The sequence below is a fragment of the Aphelocoma coerulescens genome, chromosome 1A (genome assembly GCF_041296385.1).
Source record: "Aphelocoma coerulescens isolate FSJ_1873_10779 chromosome 1A, UR_Acoe_1.0, whole genome shotgun sequence".
NCBI classification, from domain to species: domain Eukaryota; kingdom Metazoa; phylum Chordata; class Aves; order Passeriformes; family Corvidae; genus Aphelocoma; species Aphelocoma coerulescens.
In genome coordinates, this window is record NC_091014.1 from 70121980 (window position 1) to 70147298 (window position 25319).

At 43.9% G+C, this 25319-nt stretch overlaps 2 protein-coding genes across 2 annotated transcripts; one reads left to right on the forward strand and one right to left on the reverse strand.

Moving 5' to 3' along the window:
• Positions 1-761: 761 nt before the first annotated feature.
• TTC38 (tetratricopeptide repeat domain 38) lies at positions 762-18611 on the reverse strand. Its single transcript, XM_069003442.1, has 14 exons — positions 18415-18611; positions 15015-15092; positions 14424-14505; positions 13895-14066; positions 12786-12959; positions 11856-11931; positions 10650-10769; positions 8397-8456; positions 7414-7452; positions 6580-6661; positions 5526-5691; positions 3398-3557; positions 3037-3110; positions 762-2592 (listed from the first exon to the last, which is right to left on the reverse strand). The coding sequence occupies exons 1-14, from the start codon at positions 18436-18438 to the stop codon at positions 2499-2501; spliced, it is 1401 nt and encodes a 466-aa protein (XP_068859543.1). The 5' UTR covers positions 18439-18611; the 3' UTR covers positions 762-2498.
• On the forward strand, positions 18575-24817 carry PKDREJ (polycystin family receptor for egg jelly). The gene has a single exon (XM_069003434.1). The coding sequence runs from the start codon at positions 18786-18788 to the stop codon at positions 24744-24746; it is 5961 nt and encodes a 1986-aa protein (XP_068859535.1). The 5' UTR covers positions 18575-18785; the 3' UTR covers positions 24747-24817.
• The last annotated feature ends 502 nt before the right edge of the window (positions 24818-25319 follow it).

Sequence of the window (25319 nt, forward strand, 5' to 3'; positions counted from 1 at the left end):
TATTAAAGTAGTGGGGTAGTTTGGTTAGATTTCATGTAATTAAACAGCTGCTCTGAGCAGTTACTGAAGTCCTAAGAAAAGGTGAAAGAATTAAGTGAAGTAGTGGCAGAACTGCTAGTTTTAATATCATGAAGTAGTGAGATACTGAGACATTCTAAGGATGTACTTCCTTATTATGTAGATGAGTAACTTTTAAAGAATCTGAATCAGGCACCTGTAGAACCCCCACTCCTGCGAGGCACAAGGCAGGCCTGTATGGGAAGGAGGCCAGTGAGATGCTGACAGCTTAGGATCAGTCCAAATCACCACACAGAGTGTGGACACAGCAGTACAGGAACTGCAGAGCTGTTCCATGGTCCAGCCCAGCCCGTGGTGGGAATGCAGCTCTCCAGTGCACAGGACTTTGGCTTTTCCATTGGAGGGGTGCACTGGGGGTGAGAGCTGCAGTCTGGATAGCTGAGCTGAAGGGAGAGGAGAGCTGGAAAATGCATACTCTGAATGCAGGAGGATGGAAAAGAAACAACAATTCTCCCACCTGTTGGTACCTCAGCCTCTTAACTGGCACCAAGGAAAACCCCTGGGAAGCTGTGCCATGCTTGGGCTGTGACCCCTTGTCCCGCTTGAGCACAGATACTGCTGCTCTCCACTGCTGGATGCTTTGGCCACAGTAAGGGAAACAAAGTGGGTGCACACCGTTACAGGTCTGTGAAATTAGGCTGAATAACATTTAAAAGCTTCACACATGCAAAGAAGTCCTATACTTGCTTGCTCAACAGAGATTATCTTTGAATTTATTAAGGCAAAGCAGACACAACTCTCAGTCATGTTCTATCAAAAGCAGAGCTGTCATTGATTACATAAATTACATCCTGCATAGCCAGCCAGAGCTTTCTCAGGCTTTTGTTCCCTTATACAATTTGTTACATTCCTTGAGTAAAAAGTTACTGTCTGAAGTCATTGCTTGAAGTACACTTACTAAAAATAATAGTAAAAATCCAGTGTAACTTGTCCCAGGTGAGTCACCCCCCACCATGGCTGAAGAGACAAGCAGTGATGAAGAACAGCACGCTCATAAATCAGAAGACTCAAAGGCAAGGAATGCAATCCCTTACCTTGTTTCATTATTTTTGCTTTAAAAACAAGTTATTTCTGCCTCAGGGGAGGACTGGGTAAAGCAAAATGTTAGCAAAGCACTTCCACCTCTTGTTCCACGATGCAGGAACTCCAGGGGCAGTGCAGGGCCAGCTATGGAAGTACTTTCTTAGGTCAAAAGGTAACTGTAGGACAAGGCTGCTATGGGACAAGGGGAAGAGTCTGAGTTGGACAGGAAGGAGGGGCAGGCCTGTGGGGCCAGTAGAGCTTGCAGATGTAGAAGCAAAGTCAGAGCTTGGGCAGTTGCAGTGTGGGATTTCTATTCCAGAAGAAGAGGAGGCATGAGTTCAGTTTCGGTCTGAAATACGATCTTCCCCATCATTAGGCAATTCTGGAATACTACTGCAAGACAATGCGTTAGCTCTGAGATGCTGCAGGAACTGAGAAACACCAGAGCTCCCCTGAGGCCCGTGGCTCTTGTAGCACCAAAGTTTATCCCATCATGTGTGCTGGGACAGAGCTGTCTCCATCCCCCTGAGCCCTCTTTCCATGGCAGAAGCTCCCACCTGGTCTTCACCTCTCTGAAGCGTGTGCTTCAACACTGGTTTAAACCCCACTTCATGCAGGGACTCTGGAGTGAGGTGGTAGTAAGGCCTGACTATCCTAAAGCAATGGGAAACACAGACTCAGTCCAATGTACCCTTCAGAGATGGTACTGTTCAACTGAAATCCAGGCTTTTCCCTTTTTTCTGGAAGATTTAAAAGTGCTGAGGGAGTACCCATGTTAGAATAGTCTTTATTCTTGTCTGGTTCTATTTACTCAGTAATTCCAGAAAGCTCTGCTGCGCTATATTGAAAGGAAAAATTTAACATTTTATGAGAGTGAGTTTAAAAATGTATACCTGGAAAGAGATCCTGAATGCACACAGATCTGTGACTCCTGCCTGAATGGGCTGGAAGCTTGATACGGAATTCAGTTCATGCCTGTATTGGCTCTGGCCCCACACCTTTCTACAAGCTTTATTTAAAAGCTCCCTTTGAATTACCTGAGCAGTTTACATCACATGTAGGCCAAGTAACAAACTGGGCCAAAGAAGGACTGAAATCCAGGCACTGTTACTGCACTGTGTATAATCAGAGTCAGAGGGAGTGTTCAGGAGAACGTACCAGAGAAGCAATGCCTTCAGAAAGCTGTGCATTAGCAGCAGGTTTTCTTCTTTCCTTCTGGAATCAGCTAAGACACAACCTCCTGAAATGCAACAGCTCTGTCTTTTTTTTAAGGAAATTATTCTCAGATCTTTTAACCCTGAATACCTCCCCAAATTCATTCACAGCACCCCTGCACTCCCTGCACCCAGACTTTGTGGAAAGCTCCTGGCTCTTCCAGCTGAAGCTGGAGGAAAGCCCTATGCCATGGAATGCACGGCTGCTGCCTTCCTGATCAGTCGCTCAGTCATTGGTGACTTAGGTCTCATCACATCGCGTTCATTCAGGAGGCACCTGAGAAAGGAGAAGGGTGAGGAGTGAGTGATAAACACGGACTGTTTCTGCCAAACAGGCTGTGCTGACGCAAGCCCAGGTGGCAGAGCACACCTCTGACTTCCCAGCAAAGCAGATGTCAGCTGTGGCACTGACTGGAGTTGCAGCAGTTCACAGAAGCTTAGCAGCCCATAACACACAGAGGTCAAAAGGCTGTATTTGAAGACAGAACCATTTGAAAATCAACTACCCTTGAACATATACAGATCAACCATCCAGGCTGCAAGAATGTACTTTTGGAATTGGAAACTGTTGTACTTTTTATCCTGGTTAAATGTTGCCACATTTAACACAAATACTTGCATGTAGTTTTAGCCTTAAATTTATTGGTTTGAATATACTCATTACTTCTTACTTTTAGCAACAGTGCTACTTCCACAAATATTTATCAGGGAAAATACTCACCTTGCAAGGTTTCGTTTGGCCTTTGATTTAGAATTTAAAGCAGCATGAATCAATAACAGGCTGAAAACATCTCTCTGAAAAAAAAAGTCAGCAAAACACAAACTAATAAGCAATTTATAATATATTGCTGGCTACAATGTCTTGGTTACCAAACTATTAAATTCACAGGAAGGAAACATATCAACATTAAAAATAAATAGCTAACCCTGCTTCTAAGTGTTTGCAAACAGAATTCAGTCACAAGCACAGTTCAACCTTCCACTGTCTAAGAGTGAAATGCTGTTGATAAGGTAAGTGCTTAATGGCGGCTACTGAAAGGGGATTAAGTCATATCAAAAAGACTTTTCTGGATCTCCTTTACCTGAGCATCACTGCCTCCCACTTGGACTAGGTCATAACGGATTGGGTACAGCAGGTCTACAGCTTTGTCACAATTCCCATTTTCAAACTCTACAAAAGCCTGGCACAGTGGCAGCCCCAAACAAGGAGCCAGGGAAAGCTGGTGGTCTTCATGAGGTGCTCTGTAGAGTGAAAAAGTGGTTAACTTCCATAAGCCAAAGCATAAACAGCCATACTTCAATGCCAATCTGCCACTGCCTGCAGACAGGTTTTTATTTTTTTTACTGTACAAAGCCTGATGTTTCAGGTAATTGACTTAGGTCATATCTTTTGGTGTGGTTATGCTACTTTCACCTTTTTGTTACTCATTCAGCAATCAGTTTTCATTCTCCTGAATATGCTCGCAAAAGGCACAAGCCCAACCCCTCCTACCTCTGCAGTAAACAGTCTGGGCTAGGACAGTAAGAAAACTGCAGTTTCTCTTCTGCTGACCCCACCAGAACATCCTACTGCTAGTCCTTTGTCTGGCCACACGCAGCCATCTGTCCTTGCACACAACTCAGTCATGACCTTGCAAGCCAGCTCCTTCTCAGTCAGTGATACAAAACTTCCTGATTCTTTCACTGGGCCAACCTTCATTTTCCAGTAGGCAACACTGCCCTATGTGTTTATCATTCCTTAAACAAACTGTGGCATCCTAGAAAGATAAAAGTGCACAACAGATGTTCATTTTAAGCAGCTTGAGACAGCCAGTGATGAAAATGATGGGACAATTCCTCATTTACACGTTTTGTCCAGCATTTCCAGGAAAAGGAGCCTGTGACACCAACCACCAGAGAGCGCCACCTGACAAATTCCCATCAACTTTCCATGGCGAAGGCCAGGGAAAAATACCAGTGCAAAGCCAGATGGGACTGATGTTTGTGCCCAGGTTGTATCACTGCTTTCTTAACACATACAAAGCGCCTCTGGGCTATAATTTATATACTACAGATTTGTGATCGATGTAAATTAATCCAGTCAGTAATATAACCCCTACAGCTCACAGCCTGCTTTCTCAAATAATGGAATTAGGCTTTGTAATATTTCAAACTACAGCTAAAAATGTACACATGTATTATTAAGGCTGAAAGTAGGTGAAAGGAAGCACGGGGTGAAAGAATAAGTAGCATATATATACACATGTTCATTAAAGCCTCTGTGGTGTGCAGTTTTCTATACTTTATATATACAGACATACTTATATAAATAATAGAATAAATATTAAAAGATATTTGCCATTTTCCACTTTAGCTAAATCAGACATACTTAGGTTTGCTTTGAATGTTATTTGTTTTGATAAGTATTCTTAAAAATTACAGTATTCCTAGAAACTACATATAGTCAGGAACAAATAATGACAATTTCAGGTTCTCCTTCCTTCTTTTTAAAGGCAAAGGAAGGAACAGGTGCTTAAACAGAGGGAAAAAAGGGTGTAGTGGGGGAAGAAATTGCATTTAAAGCATCTATATATCAACCCCTTCAAAAAAATTCAAGGTGACTTACAGTCATTTAATACCTAAGGGAACACAAAACCCTCATTGTTTGGATGTAGTACTTAAATATTCAACTTTTTCAAATAACTTAATTTGAAAGCGAAATATTCTAGATTATTACTTTAGTAGTACTTGAAACTTAATTTCCTGCAGATGGACTTAACAACACATCAAAGAGTAGATATTAGAATATCACTACCAACTAATGTTTTGTTATTAAAGAACCTTTTAAACCAGAGCAGAAAAGATCCACCACAGACAACTGACATTATCTTGTAGAATGTCCTTATTAATATACTTTACTCCTTGTCTGTAACATAGCTTAGTGTGACCCCACTAAAAGGAAACAGACAGCAACTGCTCAGGTGGTGTCCATGACCTCAAACACAAAGAACTTCTGCTCAACAGGATGAGAAACTCCTCTAGACATTAACTCAAAAAAATAAATAATGATATGGATCTCCTAACTGGACGTTGCCCTGCTTAAAGCAGCATGTCTCAGGGACATGCTAAGGCAGGAAGGAGCATGTTGGAGCTTCAGCAAGCCAGAGATATCACTGCCCTGAAGTTCAGAGGGCTATTTACTGAACCCAGTGCAGGAATTCCTTTGCTTACCTGGCAAGTTCCTGCAGAGTTGTTAAAAGCTCCTCAGTAGTTTTGTGGTCTTTGGCTCCAAGGGAAGACATCAAGAAATGCACATCATTGAAGAGAAGAATGTGATCTTTGGTGTGCTTCTTTGTAACCCCAAGAAGATCTTTCCACCTGTCCCCAAGCTTTACACCTAAGAGTAAAAAATACTTGTCTCAATAACATTGCCACATGCAAAAGTATGACTTTGCAATGTACTTTTCAGTCACCCAGCATAAAAAAGCATTCCTACTGAACTCAAGAGAACATTTCCTGATATGGCAAAATTTATGCAGCAATAATGCTCAGCTGCAGCCTGCCTTATGGAGGCCAAGAGCTTCTTGACTGTCAGGAGTTTAAAGGCAATATTTCAGTCTGCATTGTGTGAGCTTCTGGCTTTATTATGAGATTGCTCATAATGTCTTGGAGGTGCTGCTCACCATGAGCCATCTGTAGCAATCACAAGACAGAGTGAGAAGATGGATTTAATAAAAACCCCAATGCATCATTAGTGTTTTAGCAGAACAGTGTGAAAATACCATCTGCCCATCGTGTCCCCTGCCATGAACCCCAGTGTAAAAACACTGACTTAAAAAGGGGAAATGCCACTGAGTTAGGAGAGTACAAAAAGCCAGAAGTTAATATGCCCACACTAACTATTTCAATCAAGATCAAAACAGAAAGGATCTAACTGGAAATTAACATCCAGAAAATGCTATGGGTTTTTAGAGGCTTATGCACTTGATTGCTCAGCCTCAGACCTCCCGGGACAACAGAAGTGAATTTGTCAGAGAAGATGTATGTGACCTATGCTAGCTTGAGCTGACTGCTATGCCACACTGTGGAAAATGGAAGCTCTTGGGAAGAATAAAGCTTATGGACATTATTAGGAACTTTACATTGATGCTTTTCTCAAGTTTCTTCTGAAACACTGATCGAGCTTGCTGTGTAACTACATTGAAATACTTCCCCAACATGAATGGCAGGGGAAGGGAAAAAGAAAATTACAGTTAAAAAAAAAAATGGCCAGAGGATATCCTACCTTCCAGATGAAGCCTGTACAGCATCGAACTGTTATCAACTATATCCAGGATGCTTCCACTTGCCAGGCACGGGGGAGCAATCTGTAATCACAATCACAGGCTGGCCAAGTGATGTGCTAGTGGAAACTTCCTCAGATTATCAAAATTATTTTCACAGTACTAAATTATTTTATCCTTCTATTAATTCAAAATTACCTGTTTTGTAACAGTCCTAATTGCATCTTTATTGAATACAGGAATTTGTAATGACAGAAACTTATATGGCTTTACATGTGTTGTTTTTATCAGCAAATATGGAGAGTCACCATGTCATTTTATTTTTTCCAAAATTGTGCCATAAATACTACTTCACTTGGTCAAGGTTAGCAGATAGAAATCTGCCCAGCAGCTTTCTTAATGCTCGCAGTATTTTCAGAATCCTTACAAAGATGTGCTATGTTATCTGATAGTGCTTAGTTACAAAGGTTGTTTCGAAATCCAGACAGTTGACTTTGTACCTAACATGCAAAACCAGTTCTTTGTAAAAGTGTCTTGAATTCATAGAAAAACTAATTTACATCCTTTTAAAAGGCATGAATAAGAAACATGGACAGAATGGAAATCAGTACCACTGTAGCTCTTTCAAGCACTCAAACTATGTAACACTCACGTCCTTGGGGCATTATCCCCAGAACTGCTGAGAAGTTGTTTCCCTAAAAGACTGTAGTAACAGATGCAAATAATGTTTATACATAGGTCACACACTGTGATATGTTTCAATCTCACACAGAAGGAAGAAAGCATACATTGTGATCCTGCATGATCTCAGTAAAGAAAAAGAGGCCCCTACTCACATGCTTGTCATAAATTGTCAAAGCAGCTTCATATTCCCCCTGGAAAAGCAAAGGAGGACTGTGGTTAATGTGCAGACACAGCAACCAGCAGTGACTGGCAGCAACCAGAGACAAACACACCAACAGATGTCCTAACAGCTCTTCAGGACTGCCTGATCAAAACAAACCAAGTCAAAGAAACATGAGGTATTGCCTCTCATTCTAATGTTTCTTTCAGGGGTTTTTGCAAAAATCAGTGCATCCCATGGCATATGCAAAGAGATGGGAAAAAACCAGTTTTAAGTAGCCTTCAAAAAAGTTCTGTAGATAGGAAGTGGCAAAATAAATAAACTATTGGACTCCTGTTGAGAATTATGTTCCCTCTATGTTACTCTGCTTTCTGGCCAAAGGATGCTGCCTTCTCAAAAATGCCACATTTATCTCCCTATTAAGCTGAACCCCACGAGTACTAAGCATTAAATCCAAGGAAATTCTGACAGACTGGGCAAAATTTCAACCATTTTTAAAGGCTTTCAATAGTAAGAATTAGTAACAATAATTAATAGCATTGGCAACGCAATTTAGAGTTTACAGCCTCTTTTTTAATAGTCAGCAAATTTTTGGGCCAGAAAATTAGTATTGAATTTGGTAAAAATTTTGTTAATTTTTGTCTCAAAATTAGAGATCTAAGCTCATCTTGCTATCAAATAACTGTGCTAAATGTAATTAGTGAGACTATTGGATCTTCAAACATGCAATAATCTCACAGCAATATTTCAGCATTCTAACAAAGATACTAAAACTTTTGACAAATGCAATTAAAATTCTCAAAGTAACTGTAATAAAGGACTATGCCACTTTGTAAATGTAGCATCATGCTATTTTATAAAAACATCCCTTTAAATAGCTGACACCCTCCCCCTAGTAAATGTTAGGTCTGCCTTTTAAAGAGCTTTAGATGACCTATCTGGACCATAAAGCACATGGATGAAAATATCTCATACCTTTTCAATGTAGTATAAAGCCCAGTGCCAGTAATTATGGCAAGCAAGCATATCGCTGTTCTGGAGAGAAAAGAAAAAAAGAAAAAAAAGAAAAAAAGAAATTTATTACAAAATAACTTCCCTTTTCAAGTTATCTAGTCAGATTTCTGTTTCCTCCTTCATCAAAACTGAGTACTTCAGGAGACACAAGAGACAAGAAATTTAAATCAGCTGCCAGGGTACCTTCTCATTTGGTACCTTTGTCCTTGCAGCTATTCAGGGAAACACCTCAAACCCAAGGTTTCCCCCACATTTTCCAGACAAGAGTTTCACTTGGATGCCTCAGAATTCACCTTTCTGCAGCACCTTTTTAAATTTTTTTTAAAAAATCCACATCCATAACAAGAGTAAGTTTTGTCTCATCTAAAATTTAAGCATCTTGTCTGAAGTAACCTGGCCAGATAGTGGAGAGAAGAAGATATGGAGGCCTTATGAGGGCCATTCATCCCAGCCATCTAGAACCTACTTCAGACAAAGAGGAATCATATTTTAAACAAGTTTTACTACAGGCTCCAGAAGCTGCACTAGATGCCAAACACACTGGCAGCTCATCAGGTGAGATGAATTTTTGCTGGACTGCACCAGCTTCTCACTGTCCTTTCCAGCTGGCACTAGAACTTCAAAACCTCTTCCCTAGCCTGCAGTTCAAGGCAATTGCAGTTCATTTTTGTGAATGCATTAAAAATAGACAAACAGAATCACAGTTCCATAATCCTTTGGTGAAAATTAAAATACCAGAATGGTTCACCCCTCTCCTCCCATTCTCTCCCAGTTCTGTAGCTAAACTTAATGTTCTCACAAGTGGAAAAATCTTTTTTATTGTCATACTGACAACTGTAACACCCACTTTCAAGAAGCACAAAGGTAAAGGTTCCAAATAAATGTCAGGGCCTTACAGTGCTAAGATAAACATTCTGGTAATCTTTGCTTGTTTAATATTAAATCACAAAGCAAACCTGAGCAACAGAAGCAGTTAAGTGTTTGGCATAAACACTGATAATATCATGTTGAATATCATACTGCCATTCCAAATGTCATACAAACAAGATCATGGAATTACCTGACTAAATAAAGCAAAACCTTTTCACTGCTGCTAAATTTGAGGTCTGAACAAGATTAAACTGCTAGAGAGAAGTGGACTTGCACTTGACTTTATTTGGATAAAAATTATGAATCACAGAGATATGCAACTATTTTAAGAAGAAAGAGTTAAAGAAAAAATTGATCCAAAAGTCACTGACTGGGGTTTTTAAGGTATCACCAAACTGTCAATCCTCTACATCACTGTTTCAATAAAACTAACAGAAGACAAAATGCTTTCTGGGACATGGCAGGTGTGAACTTTAAGCAAGAGTTTTATGTCTGCACTTCCAAGCCCATTATCTGAATGCTTAACTTAAAAAATAAAACAAGCACAATAACAGCCTTTCTAGTCTCACTATCCAGTCCTGTTCTTATTGGTAACAGGTGAGGTGGAATAGCCAGCTCGGATGACTCTAAAATAGATTCTTGTGGGTTCTAGCAAATGGAAACCTCACAGCCCTTTGCTCTGAATATAACAGACTTAATCACTGGGAAAAGGCTGTCAAACAACAAAATGAAGCTTCATTTACAGCAAAGGACCACAGGACAGACTAATCAACCTGTTCAATACTCTAAAAGATGGTTTCAAACATGTTGGATGTATAAGGTAACTGATACACTAGAAGGTAATTAGTATACTAGAAAAGAGATAAGAGCATAATTTCTATTTTCTTTACAGTTGTTCTTAAAATTCCTCCCCCATCCAGAAGCAAACAAGTAGTTTAGTGTTTTGAAACATTTGATTTGACTCTGTCATTTTCCACCTCATCTTAGGTCCCATGAGGAGATTTAGCCAGGTCCTTCAACTGACTGTCACTGCTTGCCTCTGCCTAAATAAAAAGCTTGCAAAAGAATCAATGGTCACTTTACTTTTATAACCACACAATAAATCACAAATAAGGACAGTCATGTCTCTCATAACATGCCACTTCTTCCTGCCTTTTGCTTAAAAAGCTGCATGGAGAGTAGCAGCACCTCAAGGGAGGATTTCCTCTAATATGCAAACTCTTCATCGCTTGTAACAGGTCTGCAGATACGAAGGAATCACACGCAGAGGAGTCAAGAACTCGGCTGCAGGAATTAAAGACAACCTAAAAGGAGCTTTTTCAGAGATGCCACAAAAATGTTTACCTTCCAGTTCTTTTCCGTTTCCTTCATGAATTCTAAGCCTTTCTCCACCTCTGCTTTCATTTCATTTACATGAGCTATAGTGTGGACAGACCACGCATCTGTCTGATTTATAGCCAAAGCCTATGAGTGACAAAGAGGAAAACATGATGAGACTTACAAACTTGCAAATACAGACATTTATCACTGCTTATCTAGAAACAAGAGGCTACTTTTTACTTGCTGCATGTTCAGTACGTCCTTGTACCACTCCAACTAACCACAGCCCAGAAGTCTGACTTGGACAGAAAAGGAAGAGAATGTTTCTTGGCTGACTTCACTTCCCACCTTCTGCTGCAGGGACATGAACACCTGCAAAACACTTTAAAACGCAGGCTTTGATGATGACTGTGAAATGACATCTCTTTCACAGACATGCATCAAGGAAAGAGCTGCATGCACAGGCGCAATATATTCCATCATACAGTGCCTTCCAGATAACTATTTCTTTTCCAAAATATGGCCAGCTCTGAGTATACAGCCAATTCCTCCTCCTTGGTCCGACAACTCCCACTAGGTTTTTGGCATTTTGCAAAGTTAGTCATAAACCTAGTAAGGTTAAGTTTTAGGCTTTAGTCTCTATTGTCACTTTCAGCAATGTGATGTAACAAAAGTTTTGTCAAGAACACCCATTGGAGATTAATTGTGTCTGAGACTCCTGAAGACAGGGATAATCCTGAGGACTGCAGAAAGTCAAGTATAATTTCTATCTTCATAGAAAGGAAACAGGCTGGCTAATATTGATCCCCAGGAACATTATACAGTTAATTGTTCAATAATCCAGGAGCAAGCATCTAGGAAAAAAAGGGAGCGGGAAGCCAAACAAGATGGATTGTCAAGAGCAGACTATGTCAAAACAATCCAACATTCTTTAATAGGCGTAAACAGCCAATTATATACATGTGGGAAGCAGCAGATGGGCTGATATATGGATTTTGTAGGGGTGTTCTGACCCCATCTGACAGGGCATGCTCATAAGCAAGCGAGGGAAATACAGTCCAGGTGAAACTGCCTTGGTGAGGCAGCAATGTGAGACCAATTATCAACAAAGCTCTGTGAGCATTTCCATGTTGAGCTTTATCTTTTTGCTACTTTGACTAACAACTGGCAGAAACCATCACCCTGTCTGAGAATTCTCAAACCTTTTAGCACCAACAGAAGGCAGTTTACCTCACGGGCAACCTTCTCAGCACGGTCAAAAAGGTTTGTTTCCACGAGTCCAAAAGAGTAGTAGCCCTTCACGTAACTAACAAAAGGGGGAAAAACAGTACATCATCCATTTATAACTAGGCTTAATCCAGGACTGAAAAAACATATTAGAAATAGCACTTAACTCAAAAAAGCCTCGCAGTGCAATTTACAACAAGGGTTCAAGCTTGCAGGATACAGAACTACTGAGCTAATTCTCAGAGGAAATGAGTGACCCAGAGACACCAGCATGGGAAACAGTGACAAGATGCACATCAGAATGGACGTTTCCATGTCTGGATGAGATAGAATCACCAGCTACACAGAACCAGCTGCTGATCTCTGTAACAGCTGCAAGATGCAGAATTAAAAGGCTGGAAGCGAGACACTGCTGTTACCAAAGTTATCTGAGCATCTCAAAGGCAACCTTCTACGTTTTCCCCAGTGCTCACAAAACCACAGGAGGGTACTTTCCCATGAAGTGGCCCTTTAAAACTGGTTGTAAATCATCCCCATTAAGCCATAAAGGCCCAACATAAAGGAAAATTAGGGGTGTTACGTGCACTTGACTTATTTAATGGATCAAGATAAATAGCATTTTCTTTGAAGAAATGAAGAAATTTGGCCACTGCCCTGGGTGAGGACATGATTTTATCCTGTGTGTTACACACCATGTGGTATATTCGACAGCAGCGAGACACAGCTCACTTAAGAAAAATCTCTCAACAACAGTGTCAAGAGGGATACTGGACACACGTTCTATCTGTGGTCAAGTTTGATTAACTTCTACACTCTTAATTTTTGTCTACATGTCTGTTTCCAAAACATCATGAACTTTTAAGTCTGAACTTAAAAACCACATAGTACATGCACCCCAGGTAAAGAGCAATTTCCAAATGAAGCATGACCCACCTGCTCAGGGGAACATCACGTGTCCAGAAAGGATAAACACGGGCAACAGAATCTCGCATCTGACGTTGATATCCCAGGTAGAAATAAGTGTCATGGGAAAATTTGAGGGCTAGCAGGTCAGTCGGGTGGCTCTGCAGAATCTGCTCCCACAGGTCACAAGCTTTTGGAAGTTGGCTAGAAATAAAAAATTATTTCCGTTGCTGAAAGAAGGCACACGTGCCTGCCCCTACTGTTAGTCCTGAACTCAAACTATGCTGAAAAATACAAAGTTCAGCATCAAATTACTTATTTTTTCCCTTGAAGAAATTTTTTAGTCTTTTCTAAGCTAATAATGACATTATCTTTATTTGGCACCTTCTGAGAAATCGTATGAAAGAAATGGTCTTGGGTTACATCAAATCACTGTAACACAAGGAAAATGAAACAAGCTTAAACCATAAATCTAAAAATTTTTCTATAGGGCAGAATAGTTCCTACAGAGACCCACCATAATTAACAGAACTTTGTATGTGCAAAGACACCTTCCCTCTCCTTTTGTGGGAATCAAACCCAGTGGCAGGGCTTCAGTAGCTTCCTCATTGCCTTTGCTGAGATGTGAGGCAAATCCATGCTCACCCATTTGTTTGATAATGAATGACAAATAATGAAAGTGAATCATTAGCCCATACATTCTGCAGTTCATATTGATTTATCATATGGAATGAAGCAATGAGCCTCTACAGCACTTGTGACACCCTTATCTCCCTGTTTTACAGGGGAAATAGGTTTGGAGATAGGGAGACAAGAGCGAGAAGTCCAGAACTTCCCTTCTGTGCATCTGAGTCTGGACCCTAAATTTCCTAGTGCTAAACCACACTGATGGATCTGCGGCAGATTTAAAACACGGAGCGCTTAACGCTAGGAAGTGATGGCAATAGAGCGCTTTAACTCCTGCAGTTCTGCTCACCAGCTAGACATGGCCCCTAGAGTGCAGAGAGAATCTGGGGACCTTCTGCGATATCTCTGGCTAGCTGTCGCTAACATCACAAACCGCTTCCAACCTTCACTTCTGCCTGCAGTAGACAAAGGGAACTCTTCTCAGTCCCTCGAGCAGGGTGACAGGGACGCACCCCCTGGCAAACACGTCCAACGCTGACACATGAAGCTTCTCCCGCTCCGTCAGTGGCTGTGACTTGGAAAGTGCCACCATGGCTCTCACAGCGCAGTCCAGTTCCTTGTCGAGTCTCACGGTTCTTCCAGTGCCAATCAGCTCCAAGCCATTGGCAATGACGTGTCCCATTGCTGCAGGAAACAGCACAGCACCAGCTGAGCTCACAGCAGCACCTTCAGCTCCACAAAGCACCAGAGGAGCTGAGTATTTTCAGCAAAACTGACTTGTGGACACGAGGGTCCAGGAAGTCTTCCAAGCCTAAAGTTCTCGGAAGGTTTTCATGACAGCTACTTAAATATTATGTGAAATGAAAAGAAAAAACAAAAAAACAACACACAAAAGCATTCTGACTGCTCTGGATTTTGAGGAATTTTTACAGAATTCTATAAATTATCACCTTGCCCTTGCATAAACAAAGTCAGTTAAAAACCAAGACAACAGGCATTAACCCAGCACCTTCCATGCTCAGAATCAAAGATTGTACTCACTAAAGTTCGGATCTGCTGCTTTTAGCTTGGAGAGACATCCCTCAATACCTCCAAGGCTCTCATTATTGGTCCAAGTTGCATACTGTAAGAGAGACAGAGTGAGAGAGGGTCAAAAAATCCTCTGTGAAGCTGGACTTCTTTTTGTTCTCACATTTAAAATTCAAAAGCAAGGCAAATTACTAAAAGACAAATGTTGCATTAACGGGCAGAGAAATATTCTCTGCATTCTAGGTTCCCACACATTCAGGTAGGTTTAGTGTAGTAGAAAACCAGAAAAACTGGGGTTTAATATAGTTCAGCCACGAGCAGAACCAATTTCCCTGGATTTCTATGTGGTTTATGTCAACTGGCTGATTTGCTGGTATCAAGTGGAATGAGAACACCACTGGCTAAGGTTTTCATCACAGCTGCAGCATGTGGCACAGCCCTCTGCTAAAAGGGTTTCCTGCTGCCAGCTAAAGGCTGAACTCCTGTGGCAACCTGATTTTGAGGCTCTCCCAGCTGGTAAGAAATTTAAATATCAACTACAGTAAAGAGTGTTTCATGCACAAGTTCCTTCAAATCACGTTTTCTTACACTTTTCGGTCATACCTGCGTCAGCACAGCATCGAAGAGCTTACAGGCTTCATTGCTGGTCGTGGACAGGACAAGTCCAGCATCCTGCCAGGCCTGCACAACAAACAAACACAAATGTGCTCCTTTTACACCCTCATCTTCCAGGCTACACTGACAGCAAACTGACGCTGTTCTGATATTTTCAACATTTTTGAAAAGAAAAGATGGAAGGACAGTGTGAGGTAGAAACAAACCTTTTGTTCAGCTGTAGTTACATCTAAGACTCAATTAGTTGGAGCTAGTACTGAGACTAAAGAACCCAACAATTACCAAGTGTAACAGAAGATCTTGATGGGCTGCCCATCTCATAATGACAGCGCCATTCTGAGTTCATTACAGCTGTTGGCGAGTTCCTCTGCTACAGACACACCTTGTGTGAAGTAGAGACATGGTAAAATAAAACCCTGTTTTCCTATAATCTATAATCTTCTATAAACAATAATGTTCTTCTGAATCAACTTGCCAACAGCCAGGCAGAGTAAATCCACTAAGTCTCTGGAGTAAACCAACTGAAAATTTGGATCACAGATTTATACACAAGCCTGACAAAAATAAGAACATGGGCAACAGGTAAAGCTAAAAAGCAAAACAGAATTGAGCTGCCATAGTTTCTACTAACCTAACATGACTGAGGCACAACATCTCCCGGCTGGCTGCTGGAAAATGAGCAGAGTTCATTTGAGAAGCTGCCCCAACCACTTCAGCATTACTTTAATGCAGTACACAGAACACAGAGGATAGACATATATTATAAAAACAGACCTGGGGCTAATTCAGACTTCTCCTAATGGGGGCTTAGTCCTTCCTGATGCTGCAAGAATTCAGCTCCTCTCATTTTACATTTTAATGCATTTCCTAGCTATAATAATCTGTCAAAATTTTTAAGTAACCAGGCAAAGACAACTTTGTTAATATATCCTGAAGCTTTCCCACTGTGATTGGATTAAAGGCTCACATTCCAACAGCTAAAGCAATTGAGTCTTCAAATTACATGCCTGAAAGACTAGACCTGAATCTAAAATTACAGATTTTCTTTACAATTCATACTATATCCATGATACCGAAATTGGCTGGAATAACCTTCCTAACACAATTTGAAGCATTAGAAAGCAGGCATTCTTTATCTGCACAGGACACACTCTCCTCGTTCTGTGGGTGTGGTGAGATTTTGCAACAAGGTCTTTATCCATCATAATCATACATATTCATTAAAACGTGCTTCCTATCTAATACACTGAACTGATACCTAGAGCGAATTTGCATGCATCTGCCTCCTGCTGGAAGTTTTTTTATGGTCCTGGAGAGTCATAAAAAGGAGTCTATTCACTGAATGAATTCATGGAATGCTTCGATATTAAAGGTGCCTTTCCCTGAACTTTTTCTTTGGGCATGTGCTGTTGTTTCTGTGTTACATAACTTGCCAAAAAAACCACTGCATTCCTTCTTATCTGTTTCTCCACTGGTTCCAGCCCTGTTTATCATCCTGTGTGCATACCTTTAAATCCCTTTATCTTTTTTTGCCAGTTAGTCTTTAAGCTCTATTCTGCAACCCTGGAGGAGCTGAAAATTTTTATTCTCTATGTCATTTATCATCCAGAAAATGAATAAAGAGAAAAGTCAAACAGATAGCAAGGTTAGGCTTGCTACTTAGAGGCTGTTTTCCATGGTGCCCTGCAAAGTAGGCCAGGAGCCACCCTCTGCATCAATCATCAAAAACAAGCTTCATTTGGAGCAGGTCTCTGCATCACTGCCCGTTTTACTGTTTTACACAACAGCTTGAGGTGCTTGTCAAGCAGAAAATTATGTCCCTCTCTGAAGGGACCTGATGCTGATTCACAAGAATGGAAAAGTCTCTGTGTGAGCACCAGAACAAACCAGCAGAACAAGGGTTAGTGGAAAACGGGCCTGCATCCATCACTAAGGACACTGCTGATCTAGCTGAGGTATGTGCTATTTCCAGCCACTCTGGAAAGCCTCTGTCCTGCTATGGCTACAGCCCACCTGACTCACTCCTCACTGGAAAACTCCCACTCTGGCAACAGGAGAATGGCAGCAAGGCTCTGTCACATCAGGGATGCCACTACTCTGGCACTACTCTGTGCCACTACTAGCACATCAGGACAATGGGCTACAGGGAAGAACCACCCCCACAGCAGCTGCTGGCTCCTAAGAGACATAAAACATGTGCTCCAAAACTCATCTGTCATTGCCAACTGAGAACTAAAGAACTACTGGGACCACAGAAAAGGCAGCACCCCCTGTTCCCTGGGACACATACAAGGGGTGCTGCCCAGACTACTTGGGACACTCAGGTCCTGGGGCTTCTCTCTAGTCAGGTATCAGACTGTGACTGAAGAAGTCCAGGAGGGAGTGTGAGTGGGTAAAAATCAGCCTTGAGAGTCTGTAAGGCAGCTATCAGTTCCCCTTCCCACAGAGGCTTCTTGGGTTCTCTTACACTGATCTCCCACAACCCTCTCCCTAACTCCAAGAGAGTCTTCTCTGTGATGCCTCTTGTATTAGAGAGTCATGGCTTTTGCTCTTCTCACTGCTTCTTGGTGAGACCAAAGCCTTGCCCTTTCCCCTGCTCTAAGATTAGAGTTCAGTCATGAGATCCAGTGACTGTTTACTTGTATTTTTTTCTCTGCTAGAATCTTAGCTGGCTCTGAGAACTGTGTTCTCTGTGGGCTCCAGCTGGCAGCTGTATTCCTTGCGTGACAGATCCCCAGAGCTCTGTCAATCATGCATGTGTCACACGCAATCTTCAAGACTTTGTTTTAACCTGCCGCTGCCTAATTAACCAAAACACAACCATAAAAGGAATTTATCAGAAAGAGGGCATGAAAATGATTAATCAGTAAGCAGCTCCTATAGGTTGTACCCTTTGACCCGAGGCTGATTTAGAGTTAATCGAAGGCCTGACCCACTTCTGAGGCCCATGGAAAGGGCAGGTGGGTGCCGTGGGACCCCTGCGCTGGGAACAGGACCCAGAGATGCTCAGACATGGGTCTGCTTCCCCAGCAGAAGGGATGGGTGCAGCGACCTTTCCCCACTTCCAGATCCCAACAGCAGCTCCCCTCGTCTGAAACCCAACCGAGTGTATGAGGGTGAGCTCCAGTCACAGCGAGCCCGGCTCAGCTGCCCGCCTGCCACAGCCCAAAGCCCGCTGGCAGCCCCTGGGACCTCCACGGAAGCCACTCGCCACCCTTAGGCACAGGGCATGGGCAGGGCCGAGCCGCGCTGGCTCAGCGCCTCAGCGGTGCCCTCCCCTCGCAGCCCCTCACCCTGCTGCCCCCTCGCAGCCCTCCAGCCCTACCCTCACCCTGCCAACTCCTCGCAACTCCCCCCTCCCCTCGCAGCCCGCCAGCCCTGCGCTCACCTTGCAGTCCCTGAGCGCAGCCATTCTCGCTCTGCAATCTCGAGGCTCCGCGGCTCCAACGCGGGCGGGGGCGGGGCCAAGGCCGCCACCGGCGCGAGCGGCGGGCGGTGGGTGCCGGCTGCGCACGGAGCCGTCGCGCCGCCGCTGAAGGACGGCCGCGGGAATTTGGCGGCGATTATTGGCCCCCACATCTTTGCTCCTTCTTCTGGACCCTCCTCCGGCCCGCAGTGTCCGAGGTTAAATAGTGTTCTCTCCGGCTTCCCGCCGGAGGAGGCTCCGGTGCTCTCGGGCTGCTGTCCTAGCCGTTGGGCCACCTCAACGAGCAGCACCCGGGAGGCCGCGCGTTCTCTGCCCCGTCCCCTCTGGCCGCGATGGCCGCTTTCCTCCTTCTCCTCCTGCAGCTGCTCGCCTGCTGCCGCCGGAGCTTGGCGGCGTCCGCCGTCCGTCTCCAGCCGTCACCCCTGCGGGTCAGCTGCCCGGGTCCTCACGGCCAAGTCTTCCAGCGGCAGGACAACGAGCACAGGGTGTCGTGCCTGTGGAACAGCACCGTGACCCTGCACTACCAGCCCGCCCCAGGAGCAGGGCCAGACGTAGAGGGGGAGGAGGGGCAGCCACCATCCCCACCTTGCTGCCTCTGGTACCTGAACTCGGCCTCTGTGAGGAACATCTCACGCTGGTCAGGCCAGGTGGTGCTGCAGACAGGACAAGCTCCCTCACCCGGGGCCTCCAGCCTTCTTACAGTGCAGTGTTCGTCTGCCTCCTGCGCTGCACCCGAGTGCTTTCACCTCAACGTGAGCGTCGAGATCTCGGGGCAGGATATGCGGCTGTTCGTGCTTTGGCCGCAGACACAAGTCATTCACGTGTGGCAGCCGGTGGAGTTGGGCTGGTGTGCACGCCTCAAGAGTGCTGGCTGGCAGTACCGCTTCAGCAGCCAGGGAGGCGTTCCCTCGACCCTTCTCCTTCCCAGCAGTGAGCACCAGGACACAGCATCACCTGCTGTCTACCCAACAGCTGAGTTGCGACAGACCTGTGCCACCTGCTACAGCTACCGCTTGACTGTGCGCTACAGGCACCCTGGGATCCACGTTGCTTTGGTCAGTATTGAGCAGATACCTCACATAAGCCTCAGCCTCTCTCTCAAGGTGGAGCCTGACTTGCTGCATGTCCTCAGTATCAGCTCCAAGCTCCTTAGTGTTCCTCAGCAGCCCCTCAGCTTATCCTGGTGGCTTCAGCCCCTTACCCTGAATACACTTGCCTACAGATTGGTGGACAGACAAGCTATAGGAGGTTGGCTCTGCTCCTACAGTTCATTTACGCTGCTGAGCAGCTTCTGTGCCATTTCTACACCTCAGAGCCTGGATGAGATAGTCGTGGCCAGCATTTACTTCCATGTTGATGGAAAGAGGTTTGAGGAATTGGCAGGGGAACTGCACCTGCTCAATGGTACCCTGAGCTTAACTGCTGGCAAAGAAACTCCCATCCATGTCAGCCTTTGTCCAGGGAAGACCAACAGCAGCACTTACATTTTCAGGTACAATCAGAGAACATTTTACACATCTAAAGACAACAACAGCACTATTTCCACAGATTGCCCTAACACACGCACTGTGTTCTACCAACACAAGGAGCTCTTCTACTTACTCACCATAGAATTTGTGGCCTTACAGTGGTACAAGTTCAAAATGTACCTTTATATGAATCAGAAGAGGGCTTTGATTAGGTCTCTGGCAGAAAGAGACCTTGATGTCCATGTTTTCAGCAGTGGCCGTCCTTCTCTTCTGCAGAACTTTAGTTATTTAGTGTGGTTTATCCCTGCACAACATCCGATGCTACAGTGCGAGTGGACCTTCCATCTGCAGCTTTTTGGCACAAAAAAAGACCATATTGTCCAGAGTAGCACCTACACGTACAGCGACCACGTAAAAAATGCCACGCGTTTTGTCCGTCGCTCTGCTTTACCCTTTGATGCAGAGAAATACACGGGGTTTGTGGCAAAAGTGAACTGCACCAGCAGTGCACCTACACCGGCTCTTTTAAGCGTCAGGGTCAACAACCACACTGCAAAAACCATAGAAGCACCAGTGGTTTGTGAGAAAAAAGAGTGTAAGATAACCAGGTGCTGGATTCAGAGACCTGAGCCCAGATCCTTTATCTTGTACAAGAAAAGGGCATTATCTTTTTACCTCTTTGTCAAGTTGGACATAGACTGCTACACTGGCATATCTATCAAACCCCTTTGGCGAGTCTATCCTGCTAAGGACATAAAAAGTGAGCCAGACTGGTCAAATCCAGTAAACACTTCTGCAATGTTTGGTGTAGACATGATACATTTAACTGTTCCCAGTAATACTTTAGATTACGGGTTGTATCTGTTTTTTTTCACTGCTGAGGTAGTCCCAATTAGGACCACAACAGTCCTCAATGCCCGTGATATGATTTTTGTTCAGATTGAGAGAGCTGATCTAGTGGCAAATATTTCAGGAGGCTCAGTCCGCACAGTGGGTTTTTCTGAGAGCTGGACTCTCGATGGCTCTGAATCCTCTGATCCTGATTCACAGGAAGGACCGTTGATATTTACTTGGTTCTGCACTAAAGACTCGGCAGACTATCAAATCATGAAATTCAGCCTGAAAAACAGATGCCATCCATTCCAGAAGGATTTGAGATGGATAACACCCTCAGGTCCCATTCAAAAAATACCACCAGAATCCCTCCCAGGAAGCACCTTATACTACTTTCGCCTGGTGATTCAAAAGGGCAGAAGGAAAGCTTATGCTGATCAAGTTGTAGAGGTGGATCCTGGTCCCCCACTCATTCTGGATCTGAAATGCCTTGAAAACTGTGGTAGCTCTTTAATTCCAACAGAGAGATTTGCCGTGTCTGGAAAATGCTCAAACTGTAAACCAAGAAACAAGCCACTATACTACTGGTCCCTTTTTTCAAACACCTCTAAAGAAATTAATTTTGATTGGGCTTCCAAAACATCAACAGGAAGGTCTGGGGCTTACATATCTATACATGCTCTGACATTCACAAAGCCTGCACATCACTCCTACGTACTTCACATAAGAGTAACTACCTGGGATGGTAGGACCTCATCCAACAGAAAACCCTTTGAGGTAAATACTCCACCGCGGGCCGGCAGGTGTAACATCAGCCCACGCCACGGTATAGCCTTTCTGACAAAATTTGTTGTTAAGTGTAAAGGATTTTTTGACAGACATTTACCTCTGACATATAAAGTGATTGTAGCTTCCAACGTACCCCAAACTACCACAGTAACTTCTGTGGTGGAAAACACGTTTGGCACAATTCTGTACTTTGGTTCTGAGCCTAAAACTCCTCCATCTTTTCTCCCAGTTGGAGTGCCCTCCCACAGGTACACTTTGACACTTTACGTTCAAGTCCGTGATTCCTTTGGGGCATTTACCCAAGTGAGTTTACGTGCCTACGTAAAGAAGCCACTTAAAACTCAATCCCTTTCAGCTGTGTTTCACGAACTGCTGGCCTCAGCAAGCCGTTTAAGCGCATCGACATCTGCTCAGCAGACTGGGGATCGTCTTAGAGCTGGTTATTTGTCTTATCTTGGAGCTTCACTCTTAAACTGTGTTAAAGACACACCAACTGTCCAGCTCCCTCAGGCTCAGCTTCGGGAAGCTGTGGTTAAAACAGTCTTGAATATTTCAGTAAATAGCATCATGGAAGTCAACCAAGTACTGGCTGTTCTTTCTGAAGTCACAGAGGCAGTTGAGAAAATGAATGTTAGGTCACTAGACCTTGCCATTGGGAAACTGACAGAAGTAACAGGAATTCTGAAGAGACAGAGGAGTCAGATCCATTGGTCTGAGGAAGCAGAAATTCAGACCAGTGGAGTACTAAGATGCTTGTCCAACGTCCTGAGAGCTGATCTTCTGCGTCTCAAGAATGTCAGTGCAAATGGAACTCAACATGTTTTCTCCATCATGGAAGGTGTAACAGATATAGTTTTCTGGGGAAAAGTCCCCGGAGAAATAGAAACTCTAATGGAAACAGGACACTGGAATATCACTCTGAAGAAAAATGAAGCCTGGAACATTACAAATGCTTTGCCTGCCACATACACCTGCCAGAACTGCTTTTATCCAACGCTGAGAGAAGGAGATGATGCAGGATTGACCCAGGATACTGTGTTTTCGACTGCCATTTTTGAGTTTGATGAGAGCCCCTTCCCTTGGTTAGGTTACACATCAGATATCACATCAATGATCTTGGGGTTTAAAATGGCAGAGACTAAGGCTAATGGGGATCTACTTCCAGTCATGCCTGAAAGAGCAGACATTTTTCTTGCCAGGAAAGGTGGACTTATGACTTTTCATTTAGTAATGGGACCCGATAAAACAGAAGCTTACACAACTGGAGGATTTAGTTTTGAGGTCAGTAAAACTACCACGAGCATAAACTTCCAGATCATGACAAAATTAAAAGCTACTTTCAAGGTGCTGATATTTACAGGTACCAATCTCACTCATGCTCGACCCGTGGCCTCGTTTGCTGCTTTTCACAACATGCCAACAGTTGCAAGAGGAAATGAGACAGCCGTTGCTGACTGTAGCATTACAGGTCCCTATATTGTCTGTCTCCCACAGTCCCTGCTGACAACCATAGTGCAGGAAAATGGCATAGACACTCAGAACATCTCCGTTGTCTTGGAGACACGCTATGTCTTAAGGTACCCAAACCGGAAACTGGTGGGCATACACATTTTTAATGACCACTGCCTATTTCTGGATGGGATTGGAAGTCAGTGGAACAAAGACACATGCAAGGTTGGCTCCTTGACCAACTGGCAGAAGGTACACTGTGTCTGTGACTCCAGGCGGAATCGCAGGAGTCTGTCAGCCCTTCCTGCATCCAACATCAAGTTCCTGGCAGCCAAAGTAGTAGTTCTTCCCAACACAGTAGATCTGGGGAGAAACCTGATAGCAGACATACCTAAAAACCCACTGGCCCTCATAACAGTGCTCTCTATTTTTGCTGTCTACTTACTTTTGTGCTGCTGGGCCATAAGAAGAGACAGGGTTGAGAAGGAGATCAAGTACATTATCGTTCTGCCAGACAATGAGGCCTCTGATGCAGGGAGCTTTTTGGTCACTTTGTACACAGGCAGTCGCTGGAATGCTGGGACCAAAGCAGAGGTCTTTCTGCAGCTCACTGGCCAGCAGGGCAAGAGTAAGTTCCGTTGTTTATGGCACCAGCCTTCTCCAGCTTTCCAACGGGGAAGCATTGATTGCTTTCTGATAACTACTAAGAGAGACTTGGGAGATATTCGTTCCTTCAAGGTCAGGCTCAATAACGAAGGCACATCTTCAACCTGGTTCTTAAGCAGAGCTGAAGTTGAGGACATGTCCACCAGGAAGGCCTGGTTCTTTATGTGCAGAAAATGGCTTTCCTTTGACAAGAACCAACCCTTGCAAGACTGGAAATTTTCTGTCATAGACCCCCAGACACCTCTACCCAAATTCGACTATTTTCTTATTAATTTTAACAGGAGACTGACAGAATACCACCTATGGCTCTCAATTTTTGCTCCTGTTACTGCTGGGGCTTTCACCAGGTTCCAAAGGTTGTCTACATTTTTAGCAGTAATATTTTTCACCTTGCTTGTTAACATTATGTTCTTTAATGCTGAAAAGGATGAAGAAACTCCAATATACCTGAGGTATTTGAGATCAATAACAGTAGGAATTGAATGTGCTTTGCTTACCCTCCCCATGGAAATGTTAATAATTGCCTTATTTAAGTATTCCCAGAAGGACCCTCCTCCTGTTGTGACTAAGATGTACCCAAAGGTAGATTCTAGGTACTGGAATAATTGTGTAATATCTGAAAAAGATGCAAATGTAATTGACACAGAGGAGCAGACAATAACTGTAAATCCCCCTCAGGTGGGTAGAAAGTCCCAGAAGTCAAGTTTTGCAGAAGGGGGCATCTTTTCCAAAGGAAGGAGACTGAGCACTACCATCAGGCAGCTTCGCAAGATCCTGGACACTGAGCCCTTGCTGTGCTGGTGGTGTGTCTTTGTGGCCTGGGGACTGGTTCTGACCATAACTGTGCTCTCATCCTTCTTCATTGTGCTCTATGGTTTGTCCTATGGCTACCAGACTTCCCGAGAGTGGCTCATAGCATCTGGAACCTCCTTTCTTCAGAACGTGTTTTTCCATTCAATTCTGAAATCCTTACTTTTCTCAGCTATGAGCACAATTCGTCCAAAATACTCTGAAGACCTCAGATGGGTAACTCAGGAAAAGCATGTGGAGATTAACTTGGCTGAAGAAACTAAGGGAGGTACCTGAAACTTTCAAAGGCAATATAAGCCTTTGGAAGCTGATGAAAGCAAACATGCTGAGAAGGGCAAAAATTAAAAGAAAGGCACTTATTTTCTTGAAAGGTTTCATCAATCACCTTGTCTTTTTATCACTGCTATTAAATTTTGCTTGTTCCACTGAGAATGCCGGCAGTTTCCACTACAGCCAGTCCCTGAGTGGAAGCTATTTTCAAAAAACTTCCCCCACCCAAGTTTTGTGGCTAAGCACGACCTTGTATCTCACGGCAGTATCAACTCCTCTGCCCAGTTCATAGAGGTGATGCCCAAGGAGCCACCTCTGGCTGAGCTCATGGTGATTTAAGAGCGGAAAATAGCCTGAGGGCTGGAAACACCGGCGTGTCCATCCCGAGGGCCGAGAACGCCGACGTGTTCATCCCGAGGGCTGGGGACACGCTGAGAATGCCTGGGTGTCCATCCCGAGGGGCGAGGACACGCTGGGGACAACGCGCGTCCATCAAAGCCGGAGCAGGGACTGAGGGAAGCAGGACGCGTTAACGGGCGCACAGCGCCCCCTGCCGGCCGCCAGGCGCCCCCTGCCCCT